This window comes from Lynx canadensis, chromosome B1 (genome assembly GCF_007474595.2).
Source record: "Lynx canadensis isolate LIC74 chromosome B1, mLynCan4.pri.v2, whole genome shotgun sequence".
Classification (NCBI taxonomy): domain Eukaryota; kingdom Metazoa; phylum Chordata; class Mammalia; order Carnivora; family Felidae; genus Lynx; species Lynx canadensis.
Genome location: NC_044306.2, coordinates 131,717,098 through 131,736,856, shown reverse-complemented (window position 1 = coordinate 131,736,856; position 19,759 = coordinate 131,717,098). Strand labels below are relative to the sequence as shown.

Here is a 19,759-nt window from a genome sequence, read left to right as displayed (position 1 = left end):
GCAAAAGCTTTTTATTTTTGTGTAGTCCCAATAGTTTATTTTTGCTTTTCTTGCCCTTGTGTGAGGAAAGTGACCCAAAAATATATTGCTAAGATCAGTGTCAGGGAAGTTACCGCCTACGTTTACTTCTAGAACTTTCATGGTTTCAGGTCTTATATTAAGTCTTTAGTTCATTTTGAATTTCTCTTTGTATATGTTTAAGATCGTGGTCTAGTTTTCTTGACACTATTTAGTAAAGAGACAGTCTTTTCCCCATTGTATATTTTTGCCTCCTTTCTCTTAGGTTAATTGACCATATAGTCATACGTTTATTTCTGGGCTCTCTATTCTAGTCCACTGGTCTGTTTTTGTGCCATATCACTGTTATTATTATAGTTTTGTAATGTGGCTTGAAGTCAGGGAGCATTGTACCTTCAGCATTTTTCTTATTTCTCAGGATTGCTTTGGCTATTAAGGATCATTTGTGTTCCATAAACATTTTAGGATTCTTTGTTCTAGTTCTGCGAAAAATGCCATTGGCATTTTGATAGGAATTAAATCTGTAGATGGCTTTGGATGGTATGGAAATTTTAAAAATATTAATTCTTTCAATTCATGAGCACAATATATCTTTCCATTTATTTGTGCAGTGTTTAATTTTATTTGTATAGTGTTTAATTTTTTTTCCTCCAGTGACTTAAAGTTTTCAGATTACAGTCTTTCATCTCTTCAGTTAAATTTATTTCTAGGTATTTTATTCTTTTTGGTACAACTGTAAATTGAGAAATGAGTAATGCTGGCCTTCCAGAATGATCTGAGAAGATTTCCTTTCTCTTCTATTTTTTGGAATACTTTGAGAAGAACAGTTATTAGCTTTTCGTTAAATATTTGATAGAATTCCGGGGCGCCTGGGTGGCGCAGTCGGTTAAGCGTCTGACTTCAGCCAGGTCACGATCTTGCGGTCCGTGAGTTCGAGGCCCGCGTCAGGCTCTGGGCTGATGGCTCAGAACCTGGAGCCTGTTTCCGATTCTGTGTCTCTCTCTCTCTCTGCCCCTCCCCCGTTCATGCTCTGTCTCTCTCTGTCGCAAAAAATAAATAAACGTTGAAAAAAAAAATTAAAAAAAAAATATTTGATAGAATTCCCCTGTGATGCTATCTGGTCCCATACTTTTGTTTATTGGGAGTTCTTTGATTTTTAATTCAATTTCATTGCTAGTAATCTTTTTTTTTCTTCAAATTTTCTACTTCCTCCTGATTTAGTTTTGAAAGATATCATTTCTAGGAATTTATCCACTTAAATGGACATTTCTTAAGGTAATGGTCTGGTAGTTCCCAGAAATGTTTAAAGGCATTTCCTAGGGTGAGTGATAGGAAGGTTTGATTTTAGAAATAATAAAAATAAAATGCTGGGTTAAACAAAGTTAACCAGATTCTCTCAGAGTCTTAATGTACTAATATGTTTTATTAATATCTGAAGCAGACAGTCAAAATTATTTCTTAAAATCACTGTTCGGTGGAACCCATTTTTTCTGTATAGCTTCTCAAGAAACCACTGCACATCAGAACATACTTTGGGTAGTGTTGCTTCAGTGAATTCCCAGAGTAGGGTTAATGTTCCATCTTGTCTGCTTAACTCTTCCAAAATTCCTTCTCCTTCAAATGGCTGTCAAGAACTTTAATTGTGGGAGTTCTCAGTTCACATTGTTATAAGCATGATTTTATTATTTAAAATGAGATGGGATTAAAAATAAGATCTTTGTAATGAGACATTTTAATTTTCACCATTTATATATAAACACAAGTTAATAAAACACATCACAAAACAGTAAAATTTTATAGTTAATATTTATAGGTGCATAGTTTCATGCTCACATATTTTTAAGTATTGTATATATTAACAAATTTCACAATACATCATTATTTTTAGACAGAATCATTAAAAGACACCTAGAAATCTTATAATATATGACAATAAATCACAACTTCTCAAGAACAGCAACAAAAAAATAGTGAAGATTTAGAAATAAGTGGTAGTCACTTAGGTGTTTTAATTTAACTTTTAGATTTGAAGCCACAATATCCACACAGCACACAAAGACCCTGCTACCATATATTCACTTCAGTGAGAGGGAAGCACTGAAATGCTGAGTAAGGGCAGGTACAGATAATTTCAATCACTGCTGATGGAAGAGTTTAAAATACACTGTAAAAACTTTGAGAAAAATATCATGACTGGGCACGTTGGAACTGAGTACTTGTACAGGATGGAACATCTCTCAGTAGATCTCAAGAAACTGCGAGTAAAAGTATTTCTTATGCTTCGGGTTCATAGTCTTGATACCCTTCCTAATATGAAGAAAACCAAAAAGAAAACATGCAGTGTTAATATTAGTCATCAGGAATCAAGGATTTAGGGTGAATGAGATAGGACATGGATCACCACCTTGAATAAAGGTTCTGCAACTATTCAGTTATACACAATATGATCTTATTCTGTAACAGTTTTGTCTTCCTGTCAAATATAAAAGTGAATTTTGCTGTTCAGAGTTAGGGTATCCAGATGCTATTTAACAATCATATGGTCTTTTTTTTTTTTTAATGCTTATTTATTTTTGAGAGAGACACAGACAAAGTGTGAGGGGGGGGAAGGCAGAGTGAGAAGGAATCCGAAGCAGGCTCTAGGCTCTGAGCTGTCAGCACAAAGCCGGATGCAGGGCTCAAACCTGCAACCTGTGGGATCATGACCTGAGCCAAAGTCAGATGCTCAGCCAACTGAGCCACCCAGGCGCCCCAATAATCATATGTTCTAATCGTATAGAACAAGTTAGGTGGTCTGTCTTGCTCCCAGTTTCCTCAACTGTAAGTTATGAGAGCCAAATCAAGTGGCCTAAAATCCTCTTCCAGGGCTAAAAATGTTCTAATTCTTAAAGGGAGACAAAGACATTAAGGCAAGTGATGTTTTGAAAATCTTTTCTTCATCCTTGGCTTCAGTTATTACTTCTATTCTAAATCCCCCTCTCCCCAAACAATATGTAGATAACATCCACAATAAAAATATTAAAGGCCTTAAATAAAGTGCTCAGAATAGTCCTCCTAAAGAATAACTTGAATCAAGATCCTGCTTTAAAACAAATAAATGTACCTTCAATAATTCAAGTTGCTTTCTGAATACAGTACATACTTAAATGCGAAGGTTCTTCTAGTATTCTACAATTTGTCGTTGACTCATCTCTGCAGTCTTAATCTGTCACAATTCTCTCTGTTCCCTAAACTGAAATCCTGTTTAATTATTCACTGTTCCTCAAACATATCCTTATGCATGCTCAGACATGCCTTGCTTCCAATATTACCTGTTCTAGAATATCTTCCTTTCATTTTGGCCATCATTATCTCCCATCCCCTACCACACCAATCAACACCAACTCTTGTATAAAACTCCCGATGACTCTAAACAGATTCTGTAAAATATTATACTTTTTTGTGTATCTTGCATATTTTGCCTCTGTGATGCCTGATATATAGAAGACAGTCAATGTCTGTTAAAGGAATCATCATGAATAAATGAAACAGTAAATTTGTATTTGTTTTTATCAAACTTATTAGGATGGACTACTTGTGTCCTGGTACTATCAATTAACCTTCTTGTATTTTCTATAGTGTTTAGCATTGTGCTGAACTTAAAAACACTCAAAATTATTGGTAAAAATCTAAGCAAAAAAACCAAGTTAATTTCAGTTTCTATAAATGGGATTATCAGTATGTCTTTTACAAATGCCAATATCTAACCTAACTACTACTAGTTTTAACTTAATTTTTAATGAATACTACATGTTTTTTGCTTATGATGTCTGGTTTTGGCATCAGTGTAGTATTGCCCTTATGGAATTAATTTGGGAGTATTGCTTCCTCTTTTTTTTTTTTCTGGAAGAGAAATTAATTGGTATTAATTATAATTAATACTTATTAATTAAATGTTTGATAGAATTCACCAGTGAAGCTATATGGTCCTGGGATTTTTGTGGGTGTGTGTGTGTGTGTGGGTAGATTTTCTTTTTCCTTTCTAAAAGAAAAATATTTTAATGTTTATTTTTAAAAGAGAAAAAGAGACAGAGCATAAGCAGGGGGGGGGTATGGAAAGAAGGAGACACAGAATCTGAAGCAGGCTCCAGACTCTGAACTGTCAGCACAGTGCCTGACATGGGGCTTGAACCCACAAACATGACATGAGATCATGACTTGAGCCAAATTCAGTCGTTCAACTGACTGAGCCACCAGGTGCCCCTGTGAGTAGATTTTCTTAACAATAATTCAGGGGCGCCTGGGTGGCGCAGTCGGTTAAGCGTCCGACTTCAGCCAGGTCACGATCTCGCGGTCCGGGAGTTCGAGCCCTGCATCAGGCTCTGGGCGGATGGCTCGGAGCCTGGAGCCTGTTTCCGATTCTGTGTCTCCCTCTCTCTCTGCCCCTCCCCCGTTCATGCTCTGTCTCTCTCTGTCCCAAAAATAAATAAACGTTGAAAAAAAAAAAAAATAATTCAGTCTCTTTACTTTGTTATAGGTCTATTCAGATTTTCTATTTCTTCTTGTGTCAGCTTCATTAATCTAAAAGTATTTTTCAATTTTCCTTGTGATACATTTTCTATTAAAAAAAAACATATTTCCAAATTAACATAGGTAAATTAGCTGTTTAAAATGCTAAATTGAAATACGTCAATGTTGCAAACCATGCATTTCTCATATTTTTACTCTATAATTTTTGTGGGCAACTTTTATTTTACTATGAAAATATCTTTCTGGAAATGTATGGCAATAATAATTACTTTCCTTAGGCATTCAGTTGATTTATACAAAGTTCCATCTGGGGATTTATTTTAGAAAGTAAGTTTTTGAAGGGAGTTAAGATGGCAGAAGCTTGTCTTATCCTTTGAACACAGCTAGATAATTATCAAATCATTCATAACACCCAAGAAATCAATCAGAGGTGTGAGAGAACAAAAATGGCAAGTCTACAAGTAAAAAAGCAACCACCTTCCAGAAGGTGGGAGATGCAAGGTGTTGACTTGGGGGAGACAAAGCTGTGAGTATGGCGGCTGGGAGGAAACCTGCTTATGGAGGGTACTGCAAAGTATTATAGCAGTGGGGTACAAAATCTGAACTTTTAGAAGTCCCTCACAGTGGGGCATGTGCATGGCTTAAAGGTGCTTGCACGGCCAATTGGGGCAGAATCCAAGGAGTGGCAGTGTGGTCTGAGAATCCCATGGATCCCATGGTCTGAGGATCCCATGGGTCTGAGAGGCACCAATATGTTGAGCTGTGTCCAGGCATAGGAGCTGGGACTTGGGCTGAGGGCATCAAGCAGGGGTGCCAGCTTTCTGCTCTTTGACATAAACTCTGAACTGCCATGGGGTCTTGTGACTGCTTTCCTAGCATGGGGTTGCAAAAAATGCAGCAAGACCCTCCCCCAGAAGAACAGAGCAGGTGTCGTGGGAGTCTTTACAATTTGGAGTTTTGAAACTCAGTTATGTGCCTGAGATAAAAAAGTTCAAACACAGCAGAGTGAACATAGGGTTCTGACAGAAACTGGGAACACAAGAAGAGTGATTGAATACCCTTCTGTGAGGGCTCCCTGAAGAGTGGGGGACTGATCTTTCAGTTCCAAGGCTAGAGAGTAGGATGTTGCTATATTCATCCCACCCATCAGCTCTGAAAGCCTTCAGGGAGAAAACAAGCACCACCTAGTGGAGGCTGGAGCCCTATCCTTCTGCCTCTTAGAGGCACATTTCTAGGAAAACAAGTCAGCCTGAGAATCAGTACAACAGGCCTCTCCCCCAGAAGAGCAGCATGGACTCTCTTGCACCAAGTCTACTAATCATAGAGTGCACCAAAGCTTCAGCTCTAGGGGAAATAGGATCTAGTTTCCTCTTTATTTTGATTCTTTATTTTTTAATTATTATTTTTTCATTTACTTTCTTATTTTTAATTCCTTTTTATTTTTATTTTCACATATATTACATATATATATATATATTTGGATCTAGATTCCTTTAATAAGCAGACAAAAATAAACCCAGGATCTAGGTTTGTTGTTTTTTTGTTTGTTTCTGGGGAATGTTTTGTTTCTGTTTTTGTTTTTATTTCTCTCTTCTTTTCTGGACAAAAGGATGAGACAGAGAAATTCACCCCAAAAGAAAGAACAGGATTTAGAACCCATGGCCTATTGATTTAATCAATACAGATATAAGTAAGATGTCTGAGCTAGAATTTAAAACGATGATAAAGATATTACCTGGGCTTGAAAAAGCATAGAAGTTACCAGAGAATCCCTTTCTGCAGAGCTAAAAGAACTAAAATCTAGTCAGACTGAAATTAAAATACTATAATCAAGATGTAAACCCAAATTGATGCCATGACAGCAAGGACAGATGAGGCAGAGGTATAAATTAGTGATATAGAAAATAAAATTATGGAAAATAATGAAGCTAAAAAGAAGAGGGAAACAAATGTCATGAATCATGAAGGCAGACTTAGGGAACTCAGTGACTTGTTAAAATGTAGTAACATTTGTATGAGAGGAGTCCCAGAAGTTGAAGAGAGAGAAAAAGGGGTAGAATGTCTATTCAAACAAATTATAGCTGAAAACTTTCCTAATTTGGGGAAAGACACAGATATCAAAATCCAAGAAGCACAGAGAACTCCATTAAACTTAACAAAAGCTACCATTGACAAGGTATATCATAGTCAAATTCACAAAATACACAAAGAAAGAATCCTGAAAGCAGCAAGGGAATAAAAGGCCTTAATGTTCAAGGGAAGACAGATCAGTTTCTCAGCAGATCTGTCCACTGAAACTTGGCAGGCCAGAAAGGAGTGGCAGGATATATTCAACTTGCTGAATGGCAAAAATATGCAACCATGAAGTCTTTATCCAGGAAGGCTGTCATTCAGAATAAGAAAAGAGATAAAGAGTTTCCCAGACAAACAAAAACTAAAGGAGTTCATGCCCACTAAACAAGCCCTGCAAGAAATTTTAAGGGGGACTCTCTGAGTGAAGAAAAAAAAAAAAAAAGACAAAACAAAGACTATAAAGGACCAGAGAGCATTACCAGAAACACAAACTCTACAGGTAACACAATGGCACTAAATTCATATCTTTCAATAATCACTCTGAATGTAAATGGACTAAATACCCCAGCCAAAAGATATAGGGTAGCAGAATGGATTAAAAAAACAAGATCCATCTATTTGCTGCCTATAAGAAACTCATTTTAGACCTAAGGATACCTGCAGATTGAAAGTGAGGGGATAGAGAACCATCTATCATGCTAATTGAGGTCAAAGGAAAGCTGAAGTAGCCATACTTATATTAGACAAACTAGATTTTAAAACAGAGACTATAATAAGAGATGAAGAGGGTATTATATCATAATTATGGGATCTATCCAACAATAAGATCTAACAGTAACTATTAATACCCCAAACTTGGAAAACCCAAATATATAAATCAATTAACACCATAAAGAAACTCACTGATAATCATACAATAATAGTAGGGGACTTTAACACCCCACTTACAACAATGGACAGGTCATTTAAGCAGAAAATCAACAAAGAGACATGGCTTTGAATGATACACAGGACTGGATGGACTTCACAGATATATTCAGAATATTTCATCCTAAAGCAGCAGAATACACATTCTTTTTGAGCGCACATGGGACATTCTCCAGAATAGATTGCATACTGGTCATGAATCAGCCCTCAACAAGTACAAAAAGATCAAAATTAAAGCATGCATATTTTCATATCACAGTGCTATGAAACTTGAAGTCAACCACAAAAAAAAAAAAAATTGGAAAGCACTCAAGTACACAGAGGTTAAAGAACATTCTATTGAAGAATGAATGGGTTAATCAGGAAATTAAAGAAGAAATTTTTAAAAAATACATGGAAGTAAATGAAAATGAAAACACAACAGTCCAAAACCTTTGTGATGCAGCAAAGACAGTCCTAAGAGGAAAGTATATTGCAATTCAGGTCTATCTCAAGAAGCAAGAAAGGTCTCAAATACACAATCTAATCTTATAACTAAAGGAGCTAGAAGAGGAAAGGCAAATAAAGCCCAGCCAGCAGAGGAAGGCAAATAATAGAGACTACAGCAGAAATAAATGATATAGAAACAAACAAACAAAAAGAACAGATCAATGAAACTAAGAGCTGATTCTTTGAAAGAATTGACAAAATTGATAACCCCCTATACAGACTTATCAAAAAGAAAAGAGAAAGGACCTAAATAGATAAAACCGTGAATGAAAGGGGAGAGATCACAACCATTACCACAGAAATACAAATAATTATAAGAGAATACTATGAAAAATTATATGCCAACAATCTGGGCAATCTGGAAGAAATAGACAAATTCCTAGAAATTCACAAACTACCAAAATTGAAACAGGAAGAAATTGAAAATTTGAAGAGTCTCATAACCAGCAAAGAAATTGATCAATAGTAAAAAAAAAAAAAAATCTCCCACACAAGAGTTCTGGCTCAAGTGGTTTCCCAGGGGAATTCTATCCAACATTTAAAAAAGAGTTAATACCAATTCTCCTCAAACTGTTCCAAAAAATAAAAATGGATGGAAAGCTTCCAAACTCATTCTATGAAGCCAGTATCACCTTGATTCCAAAACCAGATAAAGACCCCACTAAAAAGGAGAATTACAGGCCAATATCCCAGATGAACATGGATGCAAAAATTCTTAATAAAAGTACTAGCAAAATCAAATTCATCGGTGCATTAAAAGAATTATTCACCATGATCAATTAAAATTTATTCCCAGACTACAGGGCTGTTAAATATTCACAAATCAATCAACGTGATACACCACATTAATAAAATAAAAGATAAGAACCATATGACCCTGTCAATAGATGCAGAAAAAACATTTGACAAAATTCAGCATCCATTCTTGGTAAAAACCTTCAATAAAGTAGGGATAGATGGAACACACCTCAACATCATAAAGGCCATATATGAAAGACCTACACCTAATATCCTCAATAGGGAAAAACTAAGAGCCTCTCCCTTACTGTAAGAATCAAGACAAGGATGTCCACTCTCACCATTACTATCTAACATAGCACTGGAAGTCTTAGCCTCAGCAATTAGACAAAATAAAGAAAGAAAAGAAAGAAAGGCATCCAAATCAGCAAGGAAGAAGCAAAACTTTCATTATTTGCAGACAACATGATACTCTATGTGGAAAATTCAAAAGACTACACAAAAGTTTGCTAGAAGTAAGAGATGAATTCAGCAAAGTTTCAGGATATACAATCAACATGCAGAAATTGGTTGCATTTCTATACACTAATAACAAAGCAGCAGAAAAAGAAATCAAGGAATTGATCCCATTTGCAATGCATGAAAAACAATATGATACCTAGGAATAAATGTAACTAAAGAGGTGAAAGATTTGTACTCTGAAAACTATAGAACACTTATAATAGAAACTGCAGGGGAGACAAAGAAATGGAAAAGAATTCCATGCTCATTGATTAGAAGAACAAGCATTTTTAAAATGTCTATGCTACCTTAAGCAATCTACACATTTAATGCAATCCCTATCAAAATATACACTTTTCATAGAACTAAAACTAACAGTCATAAAATTTGTATGGAACCACAAAAGATCTCGAATAGCCAAAGCAATCCTGAAAAAGAAAAATGAAACTGGAGGCAACCCAATTCTGGATGTCAAGCTATATAAAAAGCTGTAGTCATCAAGACAGTATGCTACTGGCACAAGAACAGACACATGGATCAGTGGAACAAAACAGAAAAACACAGAAATGAACCCACAACTATATGGTCAACTAATCTTCAACAAAGCAAGAAAAAGTATCTAATGGAAAAAAAGACAGTCTCTTCAACAAATGGATTTGGAAAAACTGGACAGTGAAATGCCGAAGAATGAAACTGGACCACTTTCTTACACCATACGCAAAAATAAATTCAAAATGGATGAAAGATCTAAATGTGAGACAGGAAACCATCAAAATCTTAGAGAAGAACAGAGGCAGCAATTTTTTTTTTTTTAACGTTTATTCATTCTTGAGAGACAGGCAGAGACAGAGTGCAAGTGGGGTATGGGCAGAGAGACAGAGAGGGGAGACACAGAATCTGAAGCAGGCTCCAGGCTCCAAGCTCTCAGCACAGAGCCCAATGCTGGGCTGGAACTCACAAACCATGAGATCGTGACCTGAGGCAAAGTCCTATGCTTAACCGAGTGAGCCACCCAGGTGCCCTGAGGCAGCAATCTTTTTGACCTCAACCAGAATCACTTCTTAGTAAGAAGACATGTTGTTGAAAACAAGGGAAACAAAAGCAAAAATGAACTATTGGGACTTCATCAAGATAAAAAGCTTCTACACAGTGAAGGAAACAATCAACAAAACTAAAACTCAGCCTATAGAATGGGAAAAGATATTTACAAATGACATATCAGATAAAGGATTAGTATGCAAAATCTATAAAGAACTTATCAAACTCAATACCCAAAAAACAAATAACCCAGTTAAGAAAATGGGCAGAAGACATGAATAGACACTTTTTCAAAGAAGACATCCAGATGGCTAACAGGTACATGAAAAGATGCTCAACATCATGCATCATCAGGGAAATACAAATCAAAACCCCAATGAGATACCACCTCACACCTGTCAGAATGGTTAAAATTAACAACACAAGAAACAACAGGTGTTGGCAAGGATGTGGAGAAAGAGCAACCCTCTTGCACTGTTGTTAGGAATGCAAACTGATGCAGCCACTCTGGAGAAAAATATGGGGTTCCTCAAAAAAACTAAAATAGACCTACTCTAGGATCCATTGATAGCACTATTAGATATTTACCCAAAGGATACAAAACTACAGATTCAATGAGATACATGCACCCCAATGTTTACAGCAGCATTATCAATGATAGCCAAACTATGGATAGTGCTCAAATGTCCATTGACTGATGAATGGATAAAGAAGATTTGGTATATATACACAATGGAATATTAGCCATCAAAAAAATAAAATCCTGCCACTTGCAACTACATGGAGTTAGAATGTATTGTGATAAGCAAAATAAGTCAATCAGAGAAAGACAAATACCATATGATTTCACTCATATGTGGCAATTAAGATACAAAACAGATGAACTTCTAGAAAGAGGAGGACAAAAAAGAAAAGAGAGGGGAACAAACCACAAGAGACTCTTAATGATAGAGAACTGAGGGTTGATGAAGTGGAGATGTGGAGATGGGCTAGATAGGTGATGGGTATCAAGGAGGGCATTTGTTGTGATGAGCACTGGGTGTCGCATATAAGTGATGAATCACTGAATTCTATGCCTGAAACCAATATTGCACTGTATGTCAACTAACTAAAATTTAAATTAAAAAACACCATATTTAATAAAATAATTTTCCAATGCAGTGTTCACCAAACACTTTCTGTAGAGGTTAAGCAAGTACAAATATTAGTTTGTGTGGACAACATAGTGTCTCTGTAGCTTTTTCTTTTTTTTTTTAAACAATACTTTACAAATGTAAAAACCATTTCTAGTTTTCAAGTTGTCTTCACAAAACATTCTGGATTTGGCCAACTTATCCCTCTAGAGAGTAAATAGTTTTCAATAAAAACAAATGTAACGAAAATCTGGGAGGGACAGACTTTTGATACTGCTTATTAGAAAGACCCAACTTGAACTCCTGAAGTTTACTTTCAGAGTTGTATGTATATAAAGTTTTACCTCAGAAGGCATTTCGTATGCCTCATTGTCAGGATCAACAGGCATATCTTCCAGAATTCCTTCCTGTGGGCCTCCTTCTTCATTCTAAATGGGAAGCACAAGGGAATATGATGAGGTACCATTTTTTACTTTTTAAAAATTAAGCACACTTTGAAAATATCTTATATACCAAATGGTAAGAATGTTGTAAAAATGGCACTCCTTAATATTACTGCTGGCATTCTAAACTATGCAGTACCTTTGCAGAAACATTATGGTGGTGTATTATTAACCTAAAAATGTACAGAATTTTTTCCCAAGTAATTCACTACCCAGGAAATAGTCCAAAACTATAGTCCAAATATGTTTTTTTTTACTGGATCAATGACAGCAGTGAAAAAATGATAGTATATTCATGATATAATGTTTAGAAAGATACAAAATTGTATATATTATAGACATCACCAGTGTATAATTCAGATACAAAGCTAAAAAGATAAAGAAAACCCAACAAAATATTAAAAGTACGTTTTATCGGGTAGTTATGTTTTTACTTTTTTGTAAGTTAACTTATATAACCATTTGTAATGTGAAAATATACATATTTTATAATTTATTTTTAAGTGTTGGCAAAGAAATTGTTTTCTGAAGTTTCAAAACTGAAACCATACATACATATATATATATATACACACATACATATATACATACACACACACACACACACACACACACACACACACACCAAACACATGATCCTCAAATTTACCACATCTCTCTCTTTAGAAACAAGATGCCATAAAACTCAGCTTGAACTTATGTCTCTACTAGTATCCTTCATTAATACCTTTTGTTGTTTTGCATTGATTCCAGTAAAGTGATTATAAAAAGATAAAGTTCACTGAAAGTTGAAAAAGCAGAGGGGGCAATGGGAGCCTAAAACGGACTTACTCAAAGAGATCAAATAGTCCCTCAGCCAATGTAGGTTATGTTTAAAAATATGTCTTGTGCAAATAATAGTTCGTCCTATCTTTATCAGTGACTGACAGGAAGGCAGAAGGAAAAAAGAAATGGATGCCCACGAGAAAAGGTCAAACTATAGCTCATGCCTACATTAGCAGGGCTGAGGAGTTTATGTATCATCTTCTCCTGCCCTCCCTTTTTATACACCAAAAAGCCCATTTATTTTTTAAATGTGGAATAAAGATATTGTTTCTATAGTGTTTCACCTGTTAGCACAAACCAAGAATACAGGTTCTATTGAATAGTGGTTAGCTATGAGGTCTGTAGCATCACAAGCCTTGAGTTCAAATCTTAGCTTTTCTAGATTCTAGATTCTTTTATTGAAATATAATTAACATATAGTGTTATATTAGTTTCAGGTGTACAACATAATGATTCAACAATTCTATACATTATTCAGTGCTTACTATGACGAGTGTAATCATTTTCATTTTTTTCTGTTTATTTTTCCTCTTTGATCTTGGTAGGCCCATTCATCGTTTAGTAGCATGTTGTTTAGCCTCTGTGTGTTTGTGTTCTTTCCATAATTTTTCTTGTAATTGATTTCTAGTTTCATACCATTATAGTCAGAAAAGATAAATGAAATAATTCCTTTCTTCTTGAATTCATTGAGATGTTTTTTTGTGGTCTAACATGTGATCATAATGGAGAATGGTTCATGAGCACTTGAATGCGTTTTCTTCTGTTTTTAGATAGAATATATTTATATATATCTTGTCTAATCTGTTGCTCAAAATCACTTTTTCCTTGTTGACTATCTTTCTGGATGATCTATCCCCTGATGTAAATGAAATGTTAAAATCCCCTATTATTACTGCATTGCTGTCAATCTCTCCTTTTATGTCTGTTAATAGCTGCTTTATGTATGTAGGTGCTTCCATGTGGAGTGCATAGATATTTACAATTGTTTTATCCTCTTTCCTTTATATAGTGCCTTTCTTTGTCTCTTGCTAGTCTTTGTTTTAAAGTTTATTTTATTTGAGAAGTGTTACTGCCCCAGGTTTTGTTTTTTTTTTACATTTACATTTTCATGGTAAATGTTTTTCCATTCCTTGACCTTCAATTTTCATGTGTCTTTACTTCTGAAGTATCTTTTTTTTTTTTTTAATTTTTTTTTTTCAACGTTTATTTATTTTTGGGACAGAGAGAGACAGAGCATGAACGGGGGAGGGGCAGAGAGAGAGGGAGACACAGAATCGGAAACAGGCCCCAGGCTCTGAGCCATCAGCCCAGAGCCCGATGCGGGGCTCGAACTCACGGACCGCGAGATCGTGACCTGGCTGAAGTCGGACGCTTAACCGACTGCGCCACCCAGGCGCCCCTGAAGTAAGTATCTTATAGACAGCATATAGATGGGTCTTATTTTCTATCTATTCAGTCACCCTGTGTCGTTTCATTCGAGTATTTCGTCCATTTTCATTTAAAGTAATTATTGATAGGTGTGTACTTACCGCCATTTTGTAATTTGTTTTATGGTTGTTTTTGTCATCCTTCTCTGTTCCTTTCTTCTTCTCTTGCTCTCTTCCTTTTGGGTATGATGGCTTTCTTTAGTGTTATGCTTGGTTTCCTTTCTCTTTTGTGTTATGCCTGGTTTCCTTTCTCTTTTTTGTGTATTTATTATAAGTTCATTATTTGTGATTACCATTAAGTTCATATATAACATCTTATGTGTATAGTAGGCTATATTAAGTTGATGGTCAGCTAAGTTGAACTCATTCTAAAAGCACTACATTTTTACATCATGGACTCCCCAGTTTTTATGTATGTGATATATTTTATATCCTTTTGTTTGTGAATCCCTTGACTGATTTTTGTAAATATAATTGATTTAACTGTTTTGGTGTTTTAATCTCCATTCTGGTTTTATAAATAATCTACTACCTTTATTATATGTTTGCATTTACTTATGAATATTTTTCTTCCATAACTTTCATTTTTCAGTTATGGCTTTTTCTTTCCATTAAAAGAATTCCTTTTAATGTTTCTTAGAAGATTGGGTTAGTGATGATGAACTCCTTCAACTTTTTTGTCTGGGAATCTCTTTATCTCTTCTTCCATACTGAATGATAACCTTGCTAGATAGAGTATTATTAGTTGCATGTTTCTTTCTTTTAGTACTTTGGATATATCATGACACTCTTTTGGCCTACAAAATTTCTGCTGAAAAATCAGCTGATAGTCTTATGTAGGTTCTCTTGTATATAATTGTTTTCTCTTGCTGCTTTTAAAATTATCTGTTTATCACTATTTTCTTGTCATTTTAATATTTTGCCTCGGTGTGGACCTCCTTGGTGACGGTAGTCATTCTTTGTGTTCCTGGATCTAAATGTCTCTTTCCCAGATTAGGAAAGTTTTCAGCTATTATTTTCTCAAATAATTTTTATCCCCTTCTTTATTCTCCTTCTGATATCCCTATAATGCAAATGTTATTAGACTTGAAGTTGCTGAGTTTCCTCAACCTATTCTCATTTTTAATTTTTCTTTTTGCTGTTTAGCTTGCTTTCCCTTACCTTGTTTTCCAGATCACTGATTCATTTTTCTGTATCTTCTAATCTTCTATTGATTCCCTCTAGTGTATTTTTTAAATTTCAGTTATTGAGTTCTTCATCTCTACCTGTTCTTTTTTTATATTTCTGATTTGTTTGTTGTTTTTTTTTTTTGATGGTCTCAATGAGATTCTCTACTCTTTTTTCAAGTCCAGTGAGTTTCTTTATTATCATTACTTAGAATTCTCTATTAGGCATATTGCTTATCTCTATTTCATTTAGCTAGTTTGCTGTGCTTCTGTCTTGGTCTTTTGTGATATATCCCTCTGCTCATTTTGTCTCACTCTCTGTGTTTGTTTCAATGTATTAGGATGGTCAGCTATGTCTCTTGGTCTTGGAAGTAGTGGCCTTATGAAGAAGTCCTGTGATGCCCTGTAGCACAATGTCTCCTGGTCACCAGAACTAGGCATTTCAGGGGTGTCTCCTATGTGGGCTGCGTGTGTACTCTCCTGTCGTGGCTGAGCTGCATTTGCCTTCAGTCAAGTCAGCTGTAATGACCCAGTTTTCCCACTGTGGATGCAATAATCAGTATTTGGTTGCTGTGCTGTTGAAAGGTCTGTCTGAGGATGCTACAGGCTTTTAGGTAGGGCATGTCAGCAGGCAGGTTTGCTGTCTGCTCTCAGTCTGTCTGCCACAGGTGCACATGCACCAAACTGCAAAATGCTCTCCCTGTGGAGCCCCTGAGAGGCTTTCAATGGTGGGCAAGGTTGTCAGTCAAACCCAATGTCTGCATCCAGTATGTCTGCCAGGGCTGCAGATGAACCAAAAGGCAAAGCACTATCCCTGCACAGCCAGCTAAAAGACTCAGGTGCAGGAACTGTGAGTTTACGCGTATATATGTTTTTTTCTTCTCCTCATGCCAGGGAAAGAATCACTTTGCAATGGCAACAGCCTTTGGTGGGGCTGCTTACAGGGTGTGTTGGGGCAGGAGCTGCTTTGGAGGGATGCCCTGTTGACACAGGTGAGTTGCTTAGGGTGAATCTGCAGGGGAATGTGGGCACTTGGCACATGGTGCTAGCAAGAGAGGTGGGATGTGTTCGCATTGATTCTGCCAAGTGTCCAGCTATCTAGTCTTGCAAGGAGGAAGATAAGTGGTATCTTCTGGCACTTTTGTTCTTGGATAATTCTCCTGAAGATCCCTGTCCCTTCAGTACGTGTTCTGAGATTAGTAAATAACTCTCCTTCATAATATATAACAGTTTTTTGGTTTGTTGTCTGTTTGTTTTTTAACTGTGCTTCTATGTTTTTACTCCCATTGGTTATTTACCATGCTGGTTCTTTAAGGACAGGGACTCAGTATCTTATCACCCTCTAGCTCTCCCAGAACTATGTCTACTGATTTTAAAAGTGCCTGGAATTAAGCTCTGCTGATAGCAAAAGCTCACTAAGTTAAGCCCTGCTGGTTTTCAAAGCCAAATGTTATGAGGGACTCATCTTCTCAGTGCTGATCCCCCCATTCTTCTATCTGCAATGTCTCTCCCATTTGTGATTGGTCTCATTGGGGAGTTTGGTTCCCAATTATGTGTCTGCCTTCTACACTATTCCATGTGGCCTCCGCTTTATGATTAACTATGGAAGGTTTGTTGTACCAGATAACATATGTAGCTGTTATATTGGTGTGTCCATGGGACCAGGTGAATTTAGGAACTTACTACTCTGCCATATCTTCCTGATATCCCAGATTCTAGATCTTTTGTGATGTTGAGCAAGTTTCTTAAGTTTTTCTAAGCACCAAATAGACAGTGAAAAAATGGGGCAATAATACCTTTTTTAACAGGGAAGAGCAAATGACATCATTAATCCACTACTGGTATTTAGGTAACTTTTAGTGATAGTTAAGTATGAGGAAAATAAGGCAAACCTGTTGTTAAAAAGAAAACCACAGGCCCCAAGTAGAACCACTTATGTTAAGGACCCATGTCAGTAAACCAAGTCTTAATACCTAACCTAATTGCAGTTTTAGCACCTCCAAGAATATAAACGTTAACCATCCAAACTAATTTTGGTCAACACTAGAGGTAATCTGCTATTAGACCATTTCTGTTCCCTTTAAGAGGGTGATATTGCCTAAACAACGTTTTTTTTTTTTTTTTCTTCTCCTGCCATTCCCTCTCTGCCTTTAAAAAACTTTCCTTTTCTGCAGCTTACAGAACTCCTTTCTATTTGCCTAATTCATGAAACATTGAGTAAAGCCAGTTAGATCTCCAAATTTACTCAGTTGAATTTTGTTTTATAACAAATTTTGTGGCAGTATTGACAACTGACATAAACTTCTGACAACGTTCTGAGATAAGAAACAGAAGCCAAATGCCTCACCAACACTTTTGACTTCATTGTCTTTTTCACCATTTCTGAGGGCCATTGGTGATTCCTCTGAGTTTGATCTCTGTTCTTTTTGCATCTAGCTCCCAATCTAATTTCCTTTACAGTGTAGACCGACAGGAGGATTATTAACAGAACGCTAGTCTTTAGCTCTTGTTTCAGTCTGCAATTTCAGTTTGGAATCCTTTCCCAGTTACAGTCCACAGTCTCCATTAATGGAGTCTGCTGGTTTAGTCCACATTGGGAAATGCTGTTGATGTGTATAGGAACTTCTATTGGCAAGTTCACAGTAACTTCTGAAACCTGGCCCTGGGTTCTATCCTCAGATTCCACATTAAGAACTGCTGGTGGCAGTTACATTTGGAATTAGTCCAGAGTCCCCATTCTCTGAGGTCTGCTAGTTCAATCCTTTTTGCTTCCTGCTGGTGTCCACAGTTTTGTTTCCTTGGTAACTATTGGTTCCTGTTAATGTACACATGAGATAAAAACTAATTGCTAAAGGGAATCTTGGACACCAAAACCCTGCAAAAATTGGTGGGCATGGGTTGAACATTTAAGAGCTGTTAGTGTGCACACCACCTAATACAAAGACTACCACATTAGTATAAGTTGGTTACACAGTGGGTTAGATACTAGGTAAGCCATTGACTTTAAGAACGTTTCTGTGCAACAAGGTACACTGTAAAACATGCACGATTCCCAACCCACCTGCACATCCCTTTTAGATAACAGCTTGGCTCTGAGAAACCCAAAGACTTGGCATCCTTTTCTAAACAGTCAAGCACACCACCTTCTAGCACACCTGCTTATTTCTAAAAACTATGGTCCCAGAATGTGTGAATATCTACAGAAATGGCAAAATTTTATTTAAAACAATAAAATTACAATGGCCACTATGAGGAATGTTCCAATTAGATAAGATCATTTAAAAAGTGTACTTAAAAGTAAAACCTTCAAAATTCCAAAAATAGCTTCACTGAAAATTTCATAGCAAAAAACATAAAAGAATAAAAAGATGCAAAAAGTAATGCAAAAGACTGTAAGACTCAGACAATTCTTACTACTTCCCTCTATCCTCTTTTAGTTCAATACTCATCCTATTCCTCTCTCTAAATTGCCTTACATGAGCATAAACAGAAGTCTATCAAGTTAATGACCTTACAGGCACTCCCATATCTACCTTAGAATGAGGGCCCCCTGTGAGTTTTGCATTATCATACTCATCTCATGGCTAAACATTTTTAAACAATAAGGTTTCTGATTATATGTTTATGTGTTTCTATTATAGAATGTGATATTTTCTACCTCTGGATGGTACTACTAACATTTGTAAAGAGCTCTGTTTAATTGGCCTAAATATAAGTGCTTATAACTTAAGAATTTTTTAGAAAAATCTCAGAAATATAATAGAAACTAAAGGAACTGCTTGTCAATTTCACCAGACCTGGGAAAAGTTTTAGTATTAAAGGTAATTTCAGTTTGCTCATTGATTATAATAAACATATCTTAGACTTATCAACACTGACTATAATACATAGACTTTTTTATTCTGCCTAGGCTTACTATTCAAACAGGTTCACACTATGTTGCAAAATTTTTCAGAGGAAAAAAAAAATTAGAATAGAGCTGATTTGTCTAATGTTCCAAATCTAAACATAATTAAGAAGCAAACTGAATAGGCATAAATTAAATAAAAAAGTTTAGGTGACATTTTAAGATCATTTCCCTAAATCTTTTTGATAACCTTAAACTTTAAAGTTTTGCTAAGTGATGAGTTAAGTTAAATTCATTAAGTATCAAAATTATTTCCAAGTAAAATACTGACACATTAATCACTGAACATAGGCTTATTCACTTTTACAGAGGAATCAAAAATATTTGCACCTATTAGTAAACATGTTTTATACCACACTGATAAATTTTCTGTGAATAAAGCAGAAACCATAAAAAGTATAAGTTAATTTTTCTTAGGAAAAATTAGGAAAATTTTGGTCTGTTCAAATTTTCTATTTCTTCTGGATTCAGTTTTGGTAGGTTATATGTTTATAGGCATTTATCCATTTCTCTAGGATGTCCAATTTTTTGGCATATAATTTTTGATAACATACTTTTATAATAC

At 35.7% G+C, this 19,759-nt stretch overlaps 1 protein-coding gene across 1 annotated transcript in view; it reads right to left on the bottom strand.

The window, feature by feature from the left end:
- Positions 1-1,805: 1,805 nt before the first annotated feature.
- The window catches only part of SNCA (synuclein alpha), a 70,835-nt gene continuing 52,881 nt past the window's right edge, over positions 1,806-19,759 (bottom strand). The window contains exons 2-3 of the mRNA XM_032593074.1: positions 11,771-11,854; positions 1,806-2,325 (exon numbers count right to left, since the gene is read on the bottom strand). Of these exons, the coding sequence (XP_032448965.1) occupies positions 2,293-2,325; positions 11,771-11,854 (117 nt within the window). The 3' untranslated portion in view covers positions 1,806-2,292. The remainder of the gene's footprint in view (positions 2,326-11,770; positions 11,855-19,759) is intronic.